This window comes from Elephas maximus, chromosome 19, assembly GCF_024166365.1.
Source record: "Elephas maximus indicus isolate mEleMax1 chromosome 19, mEleMax1 primary haplotype, whole genome shotgun sequence".
In the NCBI taxonomy this organism is placed as follows: domain Eukaryota; kingdom Metazoa; phylum Chordata; class Mammalia; order Proboscidea; family Elephantidae; genus Elephas; species Elephas maximus.
In genome coordinates, this window is record NC_064837.1 from 63,550,354 (window position 1) to 63,566,365 (window position 16,012).

At 42.7% G+C, this 16,012-nt stretch overlaps 1 protein-coding gene across 1 annotated transcript in view; it reads right to left on the bottom strand.

The window, feature by feature from the left end:
• FAM104A (family with sequence similarity 104 member A) overlaps window positions 1-16,002 on the bottom strand; it is a 23,707-nt gene extending 7,705 nt beyond the window's left edge. Inside the window, exons 1-2 of the mRNA XM_049859634.1 lie at window positions 15,738-16,002; window positions 6,523-6,622 (exon numbers count right to left, since the gene is read on the bottom strand). Of these exons, the coding sequence (XP_049715591.1) occupies window positions 6,523-6,622; window positions 15,738-15,958 (321 nt within the window). The 5' untranslated portion in view covers window positions 15,959-16,002. The remainder of the gene's footprint in view (window positions 1-6,522; window positions 6,623-15,737) is intronic.
• Between the last annotated feature and the right edge of the window lie 10 nt (window positions 16,003-16,012).

The window sequence follows — 16,012 nt, forward strand, 5'->3', positions numbered from 1 at the left end:
AAAGCAGATCAACATAGCATTTTTTCCCAGCCCTAGCTTCCTGTCACCTCCATCTCCCCATTCACTGGTGCTTCTAATCCACATGGACCTTAACAGAAAAAAGAGACCTCACCCACAGTACGCACCCCATCCCTGGAAATGAATAAAATCAGACCAATGCAGAGTTGTATTTGGAAGGAATAAAAGAGAAATACCTGGTAGGAGAGAATCACAGAAACATACAAATGGACAGTGATTATGAAAATAAGTATTATTACAAACAAATTTCAGTAAAAAACATACCTGTTAAAATATGATTACGATTAAGTTTTACAAAATGATGTCAGTAAGCAAAAACGTCTGATGAAGAAGCAAGAGTATCAGTTACTGAGTAATACTATAACCACCTCTTTAGTTATAGCCCTGGTTATCTTGAAAAATATAATAGTAGCTGTGAGGGCTCTGGACATACCTCTGGGTTTATGGCATTCATTCTAAAGCTGGCGGATTAAGGGCAAGAGATGATCCTAGCCAAGCCTACCAGGGCACCTAACGGAAAACGGTGGCTTCCAAGTGCCCAATAACTTAAAAGAGGTTGTTGTTGTATGCCGTCGGGTTGACTCTGACTCAAAGCAACCCTATACGACAGTGTAGAACTGCCCCATGGGACTTCCAAGGCTGTAATCTTTATGGGAACAGATTGCCGGGTCTTTTCTCCCTCAGAGCGGCTGGTGGGTTCGAACCACCGACCTCTTGGTTAGCTGCAGAGGGCTTAACCACCAAAAGCAGGGCTCCTTTCAAGAGGTCCGGCCTGCTAATAATACTGATGGGACCGTAAGATACCAAACGAATTCAATGGCTCAGTTAAAACCAGTTTCTAAACAAGCAAGGACAAAAAAATGCAGGTGGTAACTTTTCTTTGACCAAAAATAAGTATCGTTTCTGTATCTCGGTTTCTCATATGATAAAGCTGGACTACGTATTGCATTTTAAGTTCCTTTCTAATGGAAATCTTCTATTCTCTATTATTTCATTTTGTTTAAATTTTGACAGGTCAAAAAATAATACTTCGCATACGGAGAAGAACGTGTGTATGTCTGTACCTCCCATACTTAACAAGAGAGTTGCAACTTTCGGTTTCAATATGGAACTGCTAGGGGTGGTGTTGTGAGGTGACATTAATGTATTACAAACATTTCCAGGACTTACACCGTGAATGAGGTTTCTTAACACGCATGCTGCAAATGAGAAGGATTTTTGAAAGGACTGTTTCTCCATTTTGAATGGACCTTTTAAGAAGTTAATTTCAGAAGGTAATTTGCTATATAGGTTTTCAACACACAATCTTAAGTTTCACCCAAAAGAGCACCTGCCAAAACAGTTCTGTCTCTTAGACTATACGTACACCCTAAGATTACAGACGATGAGAATGGGCAAAAACTAAGAGCCTTAAAAACCCAAAACCCAAACCAAACCCAGTGCCGTCGAGTCGATTCCAATTCATAGTGACCCTATAGGACGGAGTAGAACTGCCCCATAGAGTTTCCAAGGAGCACCTGGCAGATTCGAACTGCTGACCCTTTGGGTTAGCAGCTGTAGCACTTAACTACTACACCACCAGGGTTTCCAAGAGCCTTAAAAAGACCTTTTTAAAAAAAATTACACTAAATGGCTGGCCCGACTGTCATCTAAATTCACATTATTAAAAAGAAAAAAATCACCTAACACTCAGATTCCTCTAATCAGTTAAAAAATATGGATTTATAGACTACTAATTTTAAAGATACATAGATACCTCTGTTTCGGTTGTTTTCTCATTTGTCACACCTCTGCACTTCCACTAAGAATATCCTTGGAATTTTAGGATCATGACACCAAAAATTTGCCCCTGCTAGTAGAGACAAAAGCCCTGGTGGCACGGTAGTTAAGAGTTCAGTTGCTAACCAAAAAGGTCAGCAGTTCACATCTACCAGCTGCTCCTTGGGAACCCTACGGGGCAGTTCTAATCTGTCCTACAGGGTTGCCGTGACTCGGAATCCACTCTGCGGCAATGGGTTTGGTTTTTGTACAGACAAGAAAAAGGCAGAGGGTGCTCCAGGGAAGCCATCTGTTTTGATCTCGAATTTTTTTTACTCTATTTGCTGTTAACTCACAGTGATCTGGAAAATCAAAACAATCTTGGTAAGCAAGGCAAAGTGTTAAAAAAAAGAAAATCTGGGGTGTTTGTATTTTAAAAACTTACTGCTTTTCCTTACTCAGGTAAAAGTACTACTTTTTATAAGGCATATACTTATGTACCAGAAGCCAGATTTACATGGAAACTTCTAGTATCATTTATAGATAAAGATATTAAAATTGAAAGCAAAGAGTCATTACCCCTACTATGTGAAAAGAAACTATTCAAATCAAAATGGCCAGCCCCTAAATAACACATTTAAATAAATCTAGCTAGCTTTCCCCCACCCAAATAAGTGCTCATGGTCAGGGACTACCACTGCCTTTGTACAGGACCCAACAGAATAACACAAACTGAATGATCATTTCACTTTTGCTCACTGAAGACAAAACTGAGCTGACTTAGACATTAACTAACATGATTCATCTAGAATGGCTTTATGGGAGTTTTAATCCTACACTAGTAAATTACACCTCAATTAAAAAAAAGTATCATAAGGCTCACAAGTCATTAAATCTACTGGAATTACCACTTAAGGTTTTCGCAAGCACCTATTAAAGTTGTGAGAAAATCACTCGACCCCAATTTCTTCCCTGCTTCTTTGAGTTAGAAATCTACAATTGTTTTCCAGTTAATACACTGAGTCGTTTCCACGTAACAGTGAACCATTATCTACTTGAGAAAACACTTTCCAGCTAAAAGGTAAGGGGAAGATTTTCATTCTCTGTTCCTATGATTGGCGAGAAGTCGAGGACCGAGCTGCTCCCGCTTCTACGTAGCAGCGTGTCCCAGCACTTCCGTCAGACACATACACTGTGGCTCAGAGCAGCCACCTCTACAGGCGAGCTCTCAGACTCCACTCCCTCCCTGCCTCTACCAGCCGTGTGTCCTTCTTCCAGCTGTAAAGTGGAGATACTAATCCCTATGAAGATGGAGAGAGAGAAGATGCACAGAACATGAGAAGTTTCTCTTTGCGTAACTCATCTGGTAAAGCAGTTCATATTCTTTAGCTTCGAAATATGAAAAAAGCAGCATATACTATCTCCACTCTACAGGTCACTGTGACTCACTCACGGCACAGGCGAGTAGTTTAACAAAAATCAAACCCATCACATCTTATTCCCCGCACTGGCCGAGAGTATTATATTTAGAAGAAAGAGGTAACTTCTGGAAATGAATTACAAGGACAATTTAAAATCTCTCTTAAATTCTTCCCTGAGGAAAGTTCTTCAAGCCACATGAAAAAGATTCCAAAATTATTTAAGTATTTCAGAAAAGACACAACTATTGATTCTCTTTTTGAGTTAGTCTCAGAGAAGTTTATTTCATTGGCCCTACCTTAGAATTAAAAGATAACATTTTCATTAAAATGTCAATATTTTATAATTAACGGAATTAACAATTCCTTAATAATGAATCATGTTGTTATTTTTTTTATACACAACTGTCAAAAAGCAGCCAACCCGCCCCAAACTTATACTGCTGTGCCATGAACACAAATATCTATTCTAGCAGTGACAGCTTCCTGGTGGCCCAATGGTTAAGCCCCTGGCTGCTAACTGAAAGGTTGGTGGTTCCAACCCACCAGATGCTCTGTGGGAGGAAGCTGTGGCAGTCTGCTTCTGTGAGGATTCTGGCCTTGGAAGCCCTATGAGGCAGTTCTACTCTGTCCTGTAGGGTCACTATGAGTCAGAATCGACTCGATGGCAATGGGTAACTTTCAAAGACTTTGCCCTGTCTTTTTGCTTCTCTGGTCTCCCTACCTTCCCCCGCCCTCATTACTTGTTATTATGGCCACTGCAGAAGCGCAAGGGACTACTTATTCATAGCTGCTTCATGTTCAGTGAGCAAGGCTGAAATGGATGGTTATGACATCCTGTTAGGTGATCCGCCAGGTAGCTCAGATTACCGTGACAGATAAAAATGACCTTAAATTATAACAAGGAGAGCCCAGTCCATCCTGTAAATGAACGATTACAGAGTGGTTCGAAGGCCGAATTTCTCTGGGCAAGTAAGAACGAGATACATGAACCAAGGGTCTCAATAACCATAAATTGTTTGCTTCTGTGATTTTAGAAAGAATGCTTCATAAATTTTAGAAAGAGAGCAAAGGTCGTTTTCTACAAATGGCAACTAAAAAAAAAAAAAAAAACCCTACTACTAAGGAGTCTTGTTTACTTAAACGGATCAGAAATATCTAACTTTAAAATAAAAAAAAGATGACAATTTGTATTGCTATTCTCAGGCATCATATAGGAAAAAAAAGTTAATGCAAAGAGTTCGACCTACAGACCTTTGAATTAATGCAGGGCTTTTTTCAAACCAGTTCCTGACAGTTCAAACCCCTGCTGATAATTTGCATTTCCATCCCAGATATACTGAACCAGAATCTACAGTTTAACAAGATCCCCAGGTGATTCTTATGTATAATAAATTTTGAGAACCGTTATTCTACTAGTGGAAACCCTGGGGGTGTACTGGTTAAGAGCTACAGCTGCTAACCAAAAGGATGGCAGTTCGAATCCATCAGGTGCTCCCTGAAAACCCTATGGGGCAGTTCTCTGTCCTAGAGGGTCGCTATGAGTTGGAATCGACTCCATGGCAGCAGGTCTGGTTTGATTTTGGTTTCTACTAGGGGCTCTCAGAATTGGTCCTGAACCAGCAGCATTAGCATGGCTTGGGAACTTGGTAGAAATGCACATTCTCAGCAGGGGTTCCAACCAGAACAGAACTGTTCAAAGCCCTGAATTAGTGTAAACAACAGAGAGCAAGATTTATATACAGACACAAGTTAATACTGGCATTGACTGCAAATTCTTTCTAATGAGGAGTCTGGTAATTCAAAAGAACGGAAACTCAATTACTATTACATAGTTTTATCATTAGATAAGGGAGTCTCTAACCTTTGGTTTTCTTCCTTCCCTGAGGATTCTCCAATTATCACTTTAAACAAAAGCTCAGTTACTTTTCTCTTGATCATAAAAAAGAAAAAACGCAGGGTAGCAAGATCTTAAAGGGGGGGTAGGGAGCTATAGAAATTCAAGTCTCCACATAAAAGGACTCTAACCTGCAGCTGTTCATTAGTTGTTACTGAGTGACTATTACCTAATTTTGTCTCCTTGGGAAGGTTACTTTGGATTTCTGGTATAAGACTGGACATAGGTCCTATCATTAATTAAAGTACATCGTGGTTACGCAAGAATTGTGATATACACAATTATGGTTGAAATTATGAGGCTAGAGTTTAAGTATCTTTGACACTGAGGCATTTCTGTTAGGGTGACAACTGCTGCCTTAGGAGGACTGGCCCATCACTGCTCAGGGCCAGAACTGTGAGGTACATGATTTAACCGCAGCATTACTGGAACGCCGGCTTCCTATGCCACCTGTAGAACAGCCTTGTGATGATGGCGTGGAAAAAGTCTCTCCAGCACACACGCACACTCATAGACAATGTTGGGAGACCTCCGCAACTCCTGCCCCTCACCCACAGATCTCTTTAGAAGAGCATTAATGAAAAAGTAAAAACATTTCCAAATGGGTTTTTGCAAACACATACATATTCTTCATACTTAAAATTTCTCTTAGTTGTTCATTTAAAGTTATGTGAACTGAAGCAACAAAATTATTTGTCTTCAGGACAACAAATGGTTTTTAAAACTATTATAAAGGAAGCTGGTTTCTGAAATATAAAATAAGGGAGTTTAAGAAAGGTTTTTCAAAGGTCCATGACGCTTGTAACAAATACAAACTTTGGGGACTATATGTGTATGAACAAAGGAACCCTAGTGGTGCAGTGGTTAAGCACTCAGCTGCTAACCAAAAGGTCAGCAGTTAGAATCCACCAGCTACTCCACGGGAGAAAGATCTGGCAGTCTGCGTCCATAAAGATTTGTTGTTGTTGTCGTTAGGTGCCGTCCAGTCGGTTCCGACTCACAGCGACCCTATGCACAACAGAACAAAACACTGCCCAGTCCTGCACCATCCTTACAACTGTTGTTACGCTTGAGCCCACTGTTGCAGCCACTGCGTTCCGTAAGAATTTACAGCTCTGGAAACCCTATGGAGCACTTCTACTCTGTCCTATAGGGTCGCTATGAGTCAGAATGGACTCGACGGCAAACGGATTGATTTGGTTTTGTGTATGAATACGTGCAGACAAGTACTGTTTCACTGAGGGAGACGGCTGACAGGTTCCTCAAAAGGGCCATGGCTCAGAAAAAAATAATAATACAGTTAAAAACACTGCAATCGAGTTAGATCATTTATTTATCCTTTGAATAAATTTCTTTTAGTTGCACAACAGAAACGGAATTATTTCTCTCAGGCAACACATGAATTAGACCCTGTCTGGCCACACGTCCTACCTCTGTGTCCCAGGAATCTTGAAAGACAGGGTTCCGACTACTCCTTTTGGTCTGAGGGGGAAGATGGTTATCCTCTTCATTGCCATTCCTTCTCCTTTTCCTGAAATCAAATCACAAGGAAAAAAAAAAAGAAATCCAACAACTGACCTGTAAACACTCAAGCTGCAAACACAGGGCAATATATAAATTTGTACCCTTGCCTGAGAAAATATAACTCACCTCATGCTAACCAAAAAGTCGGCAAGTTCGAATCCACCAGGCGCTCCTTGAAAACTCTACGGGGCAGTTCTACTCTGTCCTACAGGGTCATTATGAGTCAGAATTGACTCGACACCAACGGGTTTGGTTCTTTTTTTTTGGTATGATATTGCAGGAGCTTAAAGGTTGGAAGTGCTCTATACAAGCCACAAAGAACAAAAATATAAAATAGCAACAGTATATAAGCTTATGAGACTAATTTTTAAAAAGAAGCGTGACAACTTTAAATGCCTCTGGGCATAAAATAAGAACAGGAAGAGGTAAATGACAAGCTTTCCGACGCTATCTTCCCTGAAATGACAATTCCACGCTGCCTAATTTTACTCCCCTCCTTATGACAACATTTAGGGAAGATGTGGCTGCCTCTGCCTAATTATGCTTAAAATTCTTATACAAATGGTGCCACTTGCTAATATCAGCACATGTTCCTGGTAGCCTCTGATCTTTGGTATTCTTCTATTCATTCTTCAATTACCACATTCAACAAAAGCTCAGTTATTTTTCTGGACAATCACTGGAAAAGCTGTTCTTGGTCATACTGCCCAGTCATTCTTGCTACACTAGCTAGGAGTACGATTTAACAGTTACTTAGAGATTCTAGCACAAGGTACTTAAAATTTCCACATTTAAAGAGAAATCGTATGCATTTCTCAGTCAACTATTGTCAGATATGTGATACAAAATACGTACGTACTGTATGCAAACTGAGTGCTGTCAGAAGGACTTCGAAGCTCCAGTTGAAAATGGAAATATATTAAAGGAAGTATACTTTAACCACCACTTGTCTGTCAGGTTTGTCGTACTGTGGTGGCTTGCATGTTGCTGTGATGCTGGAAGCTATGCTACCGGTATTTCAAATACCAGTGGGGTGACGCATGGTAGACAGGTTTCAGCAGAGCCTCCAGACTCAGACAGACCTAGGAAGAAGAACCTGGCGATCTACTTCTAAAAAAACTGGCCAGTGAAAACCTTATGAGGAGCAGTGGAACACTGTATGATACAGTAACAGAAGATGAGCCCCTCAGTTTGGAAGGCGCTCAGAATATGACTGGGAAAGAGCTGCCTCCTCAAAGTAGTCAACCTTAATGACACAGGAGGAGTCAAGCATTCAGGGCCTTCATTTGCTGATGTGGCACGACTCAAAACGAGAAGAAACAGCTGCAAACATCCATTAATAATGGGAACGTGGAATGTATGAAACATGAACCTAGGAAAACTGGAAGGCAAAACATGAAATGGAACGCATAAACATAGATATCCTAGGCATTAGTGAGCTGAAACGGACTAGTACTGACCATTCTGAATCAGATAATGATATGGTTTACGATGCCAGGAATGACAGCTTGACCAGGAATGGCGTCGCATTCGTCATCAAAAAGAACAAATCAAGATTTGTCCTGCAGTACAACGCTGTCAATGATACGATAATAATCATGTGTCCGCAAGGAAGACCAGTTCGTACGACTATTATTCAAATTGATCCACCGTCCACTAAGGCCAAAGATGAAGAAACTGAAAATTTTTTACCAACTTCTGCAGTCTAAAATTGATGAAACACAAGTGCCAAAGTACAACCTTGCGTATATTCCACCTGAATTTAGAGACCATCTCAAGAATAGATTTGACACATTGAACACTAATGACTGAACACCAGATGAGTCATAGGATGACATCAAGGACACCATACATGAAGAAAACAAAAGGTCATTAAAAAAAGACAGGAAAGAATGAAAAGACCAAAATGGATGTCAGAAGAGGCTCTGAAACTTGCTCTAATACGTCCAGTAACTAAAGCAAACGGAAGAAGTCATCACGTAAAAGCTGAACAGAAGATTTCAAAGGGCAGTTCAAGAAGACAAATTCAAGTATTATAGAGAAATACGCAAAGACTTGGGGTTAGAAAACCAAAAGGGAAGAACACACTCAGCATTTCTCAAGCTGAGAGAAATGAAAAAACTCAAGCCTCAAGTTGCAATACTGAAGGATTCTGTGGGCAAAATACTGAATGACACAGGCAGCAACAAAAGAAGATGGATGGCTTATACAGAGTCACTGTACCAAACAGAACTGGTTGACGTTCAACCATTTCAAGAGGTAGCATATGGTCAAGAACTAATGGTAAGGAAGAAAGAAGTCGAACCGGCACTGAAGGGAACAGCAAAAAACAAGGCTCTAGGAATTGATGGAATAGCAAATGAGATGTTTCAACAAACAGATGCGATGCTGGAAGCGCTCACTCACCTATGCCAAGAAATTTGAAAGACAGCTGCATGGCCAACCGACTGGAAGAGATCCAGATTTGTGCCCATTCCAAAGACAGGTGATCCAAGAGAATGTGGAAATTATCAAACGGTATTATTAATATCACACGTAAGTAAAATTTTGCTGAAGATCATTCAAAAACAGTTGTAGCAGTACATTAACAGGGAACTGCCAGAAATTCAAGCTGGATTCAGAAGAGGATGTGGAACGATGGATATCACTGCTGATGTCAGATGGATCTTGGCTGAAAGCAGAGAATACCAAAAAGACGATTATCTGTGTTTTGTTGACTATGCAAAGGCATTCAACTATGTGGATCGTAAGAAATTATGGATAACATTGGGAAGAATGGAAATTCCAGAACACTTAATTTTGCTCATGAGGAGCCTGTACACAGACCAAGAGGCATTGTTCAAACAAAAGAAAGGGATACTGAGGTTTTTTTTTTAATACTTTAAATGAAGGTTTACAGAACAAATTAGCTTCTCATTAAACAGCTAGTACACATACTGTTTTGTGACATTGGTTGCCAACGCCATGGCTTGTTGACACTCTCCCCTTCTGGGCCTTGGGTTCCCTATTACCAGCTTTCCCATCCACTCCTGCCTTCTCATCCTTGCTCCTGGGGTGTGTCACCATTTAGTCTTGTTTTGTTTTACAGGCCTGTCTAATCTTTGGCTGAAAGGTGAACCTCAGGAGTTACTTCATTACTGAGCTAAAAGGGTGTCCGGGGGCCACACTCTCAGGGTTTTTCCAATCTTGGGCAGACCAGTAAGTCTAGTCGTGTGTGTGTGTGTGTGTGTGTGTGTGTGTGTGTGTGTGTGTGTGTGTGTGTGTGAGAGAGAGAGAGAGAGAGAGAGAGAGAGAATTTTGTTTTACACTTTTCTCCAGCTCTGTCCAGGACCCTCTACTGCGATCTCCGTCAGAGCAGTCAGTGGTGGTACCAGGCATTATGTAGTTGTGCCGGACTCAGTCTGGTGAAGGCTATAGTACTTGCAGTCCATTAATTATTTGGTCTAATCTTTCCCTTCTGGTGTAGTGGTTAAGAGCTACAGCTGCTAACCAAAAAGGTCGGCAGTTCGAATCCACCAGGAGCTCCTTGGAAACCCTATGGAACAGATCTACTCTGTCCTATAGGGACGCTATGAGTCAGAATCAACTCGACAGCAAAAGGTTTTTTTTTTTCTTTTTGGTTTCCTTTGTGTCTTTGATTTTCTTCATTCTCCTTTGCTCCTAGATGGGGTGAGACCAGTGGAGGAGTTATCTTAGAAGGCCACTCACAAGCTTTTAAGACCCCAGAAGCTACTTACTAAAGTAGAATGCACAACATTTTCTTTACGAATTATGTTAAGCCAATTGAGCTAGATGTTCTCCAAGACCATGGTCCCCACTGCCCTCAGCTCAGTAATTCAGTCCCTCAGGGAGTTTGGATGTGTCTACGGAGCCTGAGTGGTTTAAAATCAGAAAAGGTACGCATCCTTTCACCATATTTGTTCTATCTGTATGCTGAGCAAATAAATTTATATAAAGAAGAACACAGCATCAGGATTGGAGGAACACTCATTAACAACCTGTGATATGCAGATGTCACACCCTTGCTTGCTGAAAGTGAACAGGACTTGAAGTACTCACTGATGAAAATCAAGGACTGTAGCCTTCAGTATGGATCACACCTCAACACAAAGAAAACAAAAACCCTCACAACTAGACCAATAAGCAACATCATGATAAACAGAGAAAGTACTGTCAAAGATTTCATTTTACTTGGATCCACAATCAATGCCCACGGAAGCAGCAGTAGAGAAATCAAACGATGTATTGCACTGGGCAAATCTGCTGCCAAAAGATCTCTTTAAAGTAGTAAAAAGTAAATATGTCACCTTAAGGGCTAAGGTGTGCCTGGCCCAAGCCATGGTATTTTCAAACTGAAAAATGAATAAGCAAGACAGAAGAAGCACTGATGCCTTTGAATTATGGTGCTGATGAAAAATACTGAATACACCATGGACTACCATAAGAATGAATGAATCTGTCTTCAAAGAAGTACCGCCAGAATGCTCCTTAGAAGCAAGGATGGTGAGGCTTCATTTCACGTATGTGGACATTATCAGGAGGCATCAGTCCCTGGAGAAGGACATCACACTTGGTAAAGTAGATGGTCAGTGAAAAAGAGGAAAACCCCCAACGAGATGAACTGACACAGTGGCTGCCAACAACGGGCTCAAACATGGGAATGACTGTGAGGATGGTGCAAGACCGGGCAGTGTTTTGTTCTGTTTTGTCACAGGATTGCTATGAGTCGGGATTGACTGGATGGCACCTAACAACAACAAACATCATTTTAAATCAAACTGCCTAGAGCTGCACTGTCCAATAGGTAGGCACTGGCCACACAGGGTTATTTAAATTTAAATAAAATAAAAAATTCAGTTCCTTATCTGCACTATCCACCTGTGGCTAGTGGCTACTGTACTGCCTGGTGCAAATATAAAAAGTTCCCACCACTGCAGAGAGTTCTACTGGACAGCGCTTGTTATGAGGCTCATAGTACAAAGCAGCATACTCCATTACAACGAAAACTCTCAAAGGTTCAGATTTTTATAGTTAGGAGAAAAAAGGCTAGGGCAGGGAAGTGAGGGAAAAACAGCTTTTGGAAGGTACTTGATTTGAGCACAGAGCATCTTCTACACAGTTATACACACAGTACTTTCTATGTGAGTAGAGTGGCCCACTGTGACAGGTCCTTCCTTGATCCTAACATTCTGAGTTGAGCCTGGATACCAGAGAAACTTTAAAAATAAAAGGCCTTGGCGTCGTGACACCAATTCCCTGTACCGCGCAGCACTCTGAGTGAGTCCAGCTTTTACTAATGTGTTCTGAATCCCAGTTTAAGCTTGAACTGATAGAAATAGTTGGGGTGTGGTTCTGGTGACGCTTTAATCAACCCGTAGGGGGTGCGCCGTTTCCGTACTTCATTCTAACATGCAGTTGTTTATAAAATAAGATCTTTTGCTCCCTGCCTTTCTCCCAGGAGATTAGATCTCACCTAAACATTATTTTGAAGTCCTTGGAGGTTAAAAACTAGATGAGTACCAGCTTCTATTAATCATTAAATGCATGTGCTATTATCACAAGAACCAAGGGACTGTTATTTTCATGCTAATATGACCAGAGACATTCTCTGGGAATGTGCCCCAGTAAGAAAGCAATGTCTGAAGGAAGGCCAGTTGGCAACCCAAAGAGAAACTCATCCAACAGCTGTATGTTGGTCCCCAAATTTTTATTTTACCAGTGTACCAACAGCTGATTGTCCTTTGGGCTGCTGGGTCAAGCTAAGCAAATTTATAAGCCTGATATTAAATCAGTGTTGCCAGCTTCTTCATTTATAATGGAGGACATATCTTTCAGTAACCAGAACATCAATGTCAAGGAGGTTAAAACCAAAACCAAACCAGATGTCACGGAGCTGACTCTGGCTCATGGGGACCCTCGTGTGTTACAGTAGAACTGTGCTCCATAGGGTTTTCGATGGCCAATTTTTCAGAAGCAGAGTGCCAAGCCTTTCTTCTGAGACACCTCTGGGTGGACTGGAACTGCCAGCTTTTTGGTTAGTAGAAAAGTGCGTTAACCATTTGTACATACCCCTATCATGAGACTTTCAAGGAGGTTATGTGGTAAAAAGGAAAAAAAAAAGTGTAACAATGAGGGGCTAGCCTTGAGGATTTCAACTAAAAACTTGGTGCCATGGATTGAATTGTGCCCCCCAAAATATCTGTCAACTTGGCTAGGTTGTGATTCCCTTGTATGATTGTGTACCATTTTATCACCTGATGTGATTTCCCTATGTGCTGTAAATCCTATCACTATGATGTAATAAAATGGACTAGCAGCAATTATATTGATGAGGTCTACAAGATTAGGTAGTGTCTAAAGCCAATCTTTTTTGAGACATAAAAGAGAGAAGAGAGCAGAGAGACGTGGGGACCTCATACCACCAAGAAAGCAGCACTGGGAGCAGGGTCCTTGGGACCTAAGGCTCCGAGACCAAAGGAAGACTGATGACAAGGACCTTCGTCCAGAGCCGACAGAGAAAGAAAGCCTTCCCCTGAAGCTGCCGCCCTGAATTTGGACTTCTAGCCTACTGGACTGTGAGAGAATAAACTTCTCTTTGTTAAAGCCATCCACTTGTGGTATCTCTGTTTTAGTTGTACTAGATGACTAAGACACTTGGGGAAAGTCACATGACATATCCCTGTCTCATAATCAGAGTCCATCTTGCAGTATGGGAATCATCTCTTGGGCCTGGTGGTGGCCCTCTCCTTTGAATGGTACTGGATTGAGTCCAGCTTTTCTTCATTCTCCTTTTTCTAGGCTCTGCAGATTCTGTCCTGGAAGCATTCTTCTTTCAATATATTGTTAATAATCAGCAAGATGACAGCTTCAGCCTCAATTCCATCGATACAATCAGTCAGGTCTACCTTTTGACATTAATGCCATAGACCAGGTTATTATTTCAGCAGACACCCTATAACTGATTAGACATTCTCTCTGAGCCATCTAAAAATGAAACCCAACACCGTCTGGTTGACTCTGACTCATAGTGACCCTTTAGGGCAGAGCAGAACTGCCCCATACGGTTTCCAAGGCTGTAATCTTTATGGGAGTAGACTGCCACATCTTTTTCCCATGGAGCGGCTGGGGAGTTGGAACCACAAACTTTTTGGTTAGCAACCAACTGCTAAACCACTGTACTACCAGTTACAGACTGTTTAGCACCTGTTACTTCTAAGGATGGTTGATTTCATCACTTCGTAATTTCAACTCTCGTCAATCTTCCAGTCATCACCTAGAGACTGAGCACAGAAAAAATCTTACAGAAACCAAAGGTTTTCTAACTTTAACAAAACCCTTTGTTCTTATTAAAAATACCAACAAACACCTCAATTTGTATAAAGGCTAAAACAGAATCTGCTACAGTTAAAGTAGGGGGTCCCTCACGACACACCCACCCCCTACAGCCATACAAAGAGACTGTGGAGCAGTTTGAGAAACCGCTATTTTAGACCAATCCTTCATCTTTAAATTGGGGAAACAGATCCAGAGAAGTGAAGTGACCTGCAGAGACTAAGACAGCTAGAGCTGGCCCACTGTACCCCAAGAGACTCTGGGGAAAGACAGAAGGAAGTGAGAAGAGCGTATCCAAAGCAAACACCTTCGTTTAGATAAAGAAGTTATCAGTATAAACACATTCAAATTATTTGCATACTAGATAAAAAGAATCTACTACCAGTATAAACATATTGGTTATTCGTGTACAGTACTGGAAAAAGCATCAGAAACACAAACTAAGCTTGGGAAGAGCAAAAACAGGCAGTAGGATAAGGCTTACAATTCCTAAGGGTCTTGTCCCTAATTCCCATAGCATGTCAGTAGCTGGGCCCTTAATTTCAAATTCAGTCCACTTTCTATACAAGCAGAGGTTTTATGCCCCACTCACTACATGGCCCAAATAAGTAATCCAGTGCAGCCAGTTGGGGAACCCTGGGTTCTCACTATGGGAACATATAACCCCAGAGCGCCTTCCAGAATCTCAATCCCATGAATTAATCATGGTCCAGAGCAGGGTCCTCGTGGAAAGACTGCCAATTACATTCAGAGCCAATGAAAGCACAGATCCAACATAATCTACCGGGGCAACCTTATTCACTTAAGCCTCACTGAGACTGTGACGGAATAAAGGACAGAGCAGAGAACTTGGACAGAGCCAGATGAATCAACTCGTCTCTCTAAATCTCTCCCCTCAGCAAGAAAATAAAACGGTTGGCCTTGTCGACCTATAGGTTTTCATTTCTAATTCCGTAAGGGGTGTTTCTAATTTGAAACGAAGCCGATCCTCTTCACTCTGGCGTACCCAATCCCAACTTTCTCCACCCCACCTTCTTCCGGAGGAAAATAAGAGGGGCGGGGAAATAAATCCCAGCTTGCCCCAGCCGCTACTCCGTACCCGTCAAACATAAATCCCCTAGGTTAAGAGCAACGTCCCGAGGCCAGGCTCGACGAAAGAGTAGTGCATCCGGATATTACCCTGTCTCCCGCCTCCGGAGCCAAACGGCTCCGCGTCCTAACAGTTTAGAATCCAGCCTGTTGTTAACGCTAAAGCCAAGAGAGACTCCACGACCCACTTTGGTTACTAGCCCTCCGTGCTCACAAGCTTCCAGGACACAAGTTCTTCGGTCTAACCTGTGCTTCCCTGCTGCTGGGTTAAGCCCAATCCTTCTTTCTGACCTTGGGGAGACGCCTGCACGCCGCCCCGTCCCCTCACAGGCGACTTAAGGGCTCCTTCACCAAGATCAGCCATTTCTCCCATCCCCCCACCCTCCTAAATTTAGGACAGGGGGCTCTTCAGGGCCACTCTCTTCCGGGACCGACCAGACTTCGTTCCAAATGGGAAAAGAGACGATAAAAATATACAGCGGGACGACCTGGACTCTGGAGACTCACTTCTCCAGCCGGCCACAGGGACCAGATATCCGATCACTCGCGCATCCCTCACCCCTCCTCCACCGGACCGCGGAGCACCCCCACATGGAGACCCGCGGGGTACATGCTCGCTGGGACCCCCGCTTCGCGCGCCCCCTCGGCTCCGTCCCCGGATTACCAGGCTAGAGGCTGGGAAGGAAGCGGGTCTCTCTCACCTGGGGCGGAGGCGCTCGCTCATGGCAGTTGGTGGAGGGAAGCGACCGGGCGCCGCTCCGCCACAAGAGGGGACAGTGGATGTTGTGTTTCGGCGGCTGCCACGCCCACCCCCTCGGGCCTTAGCTCTAGCCGCCGCTCTGGTGGATGCTGCCGGCGGTGAGTACCCCTCGGTCGGACCCGTACCACCGCTACTTCCGGCGTCTCCTCCGCGCCCCCCCATGTCGCAGCCGCCGTGGTCCCGCCCACTCGCGACTGCGCAGTGGCGCGAGCCTGG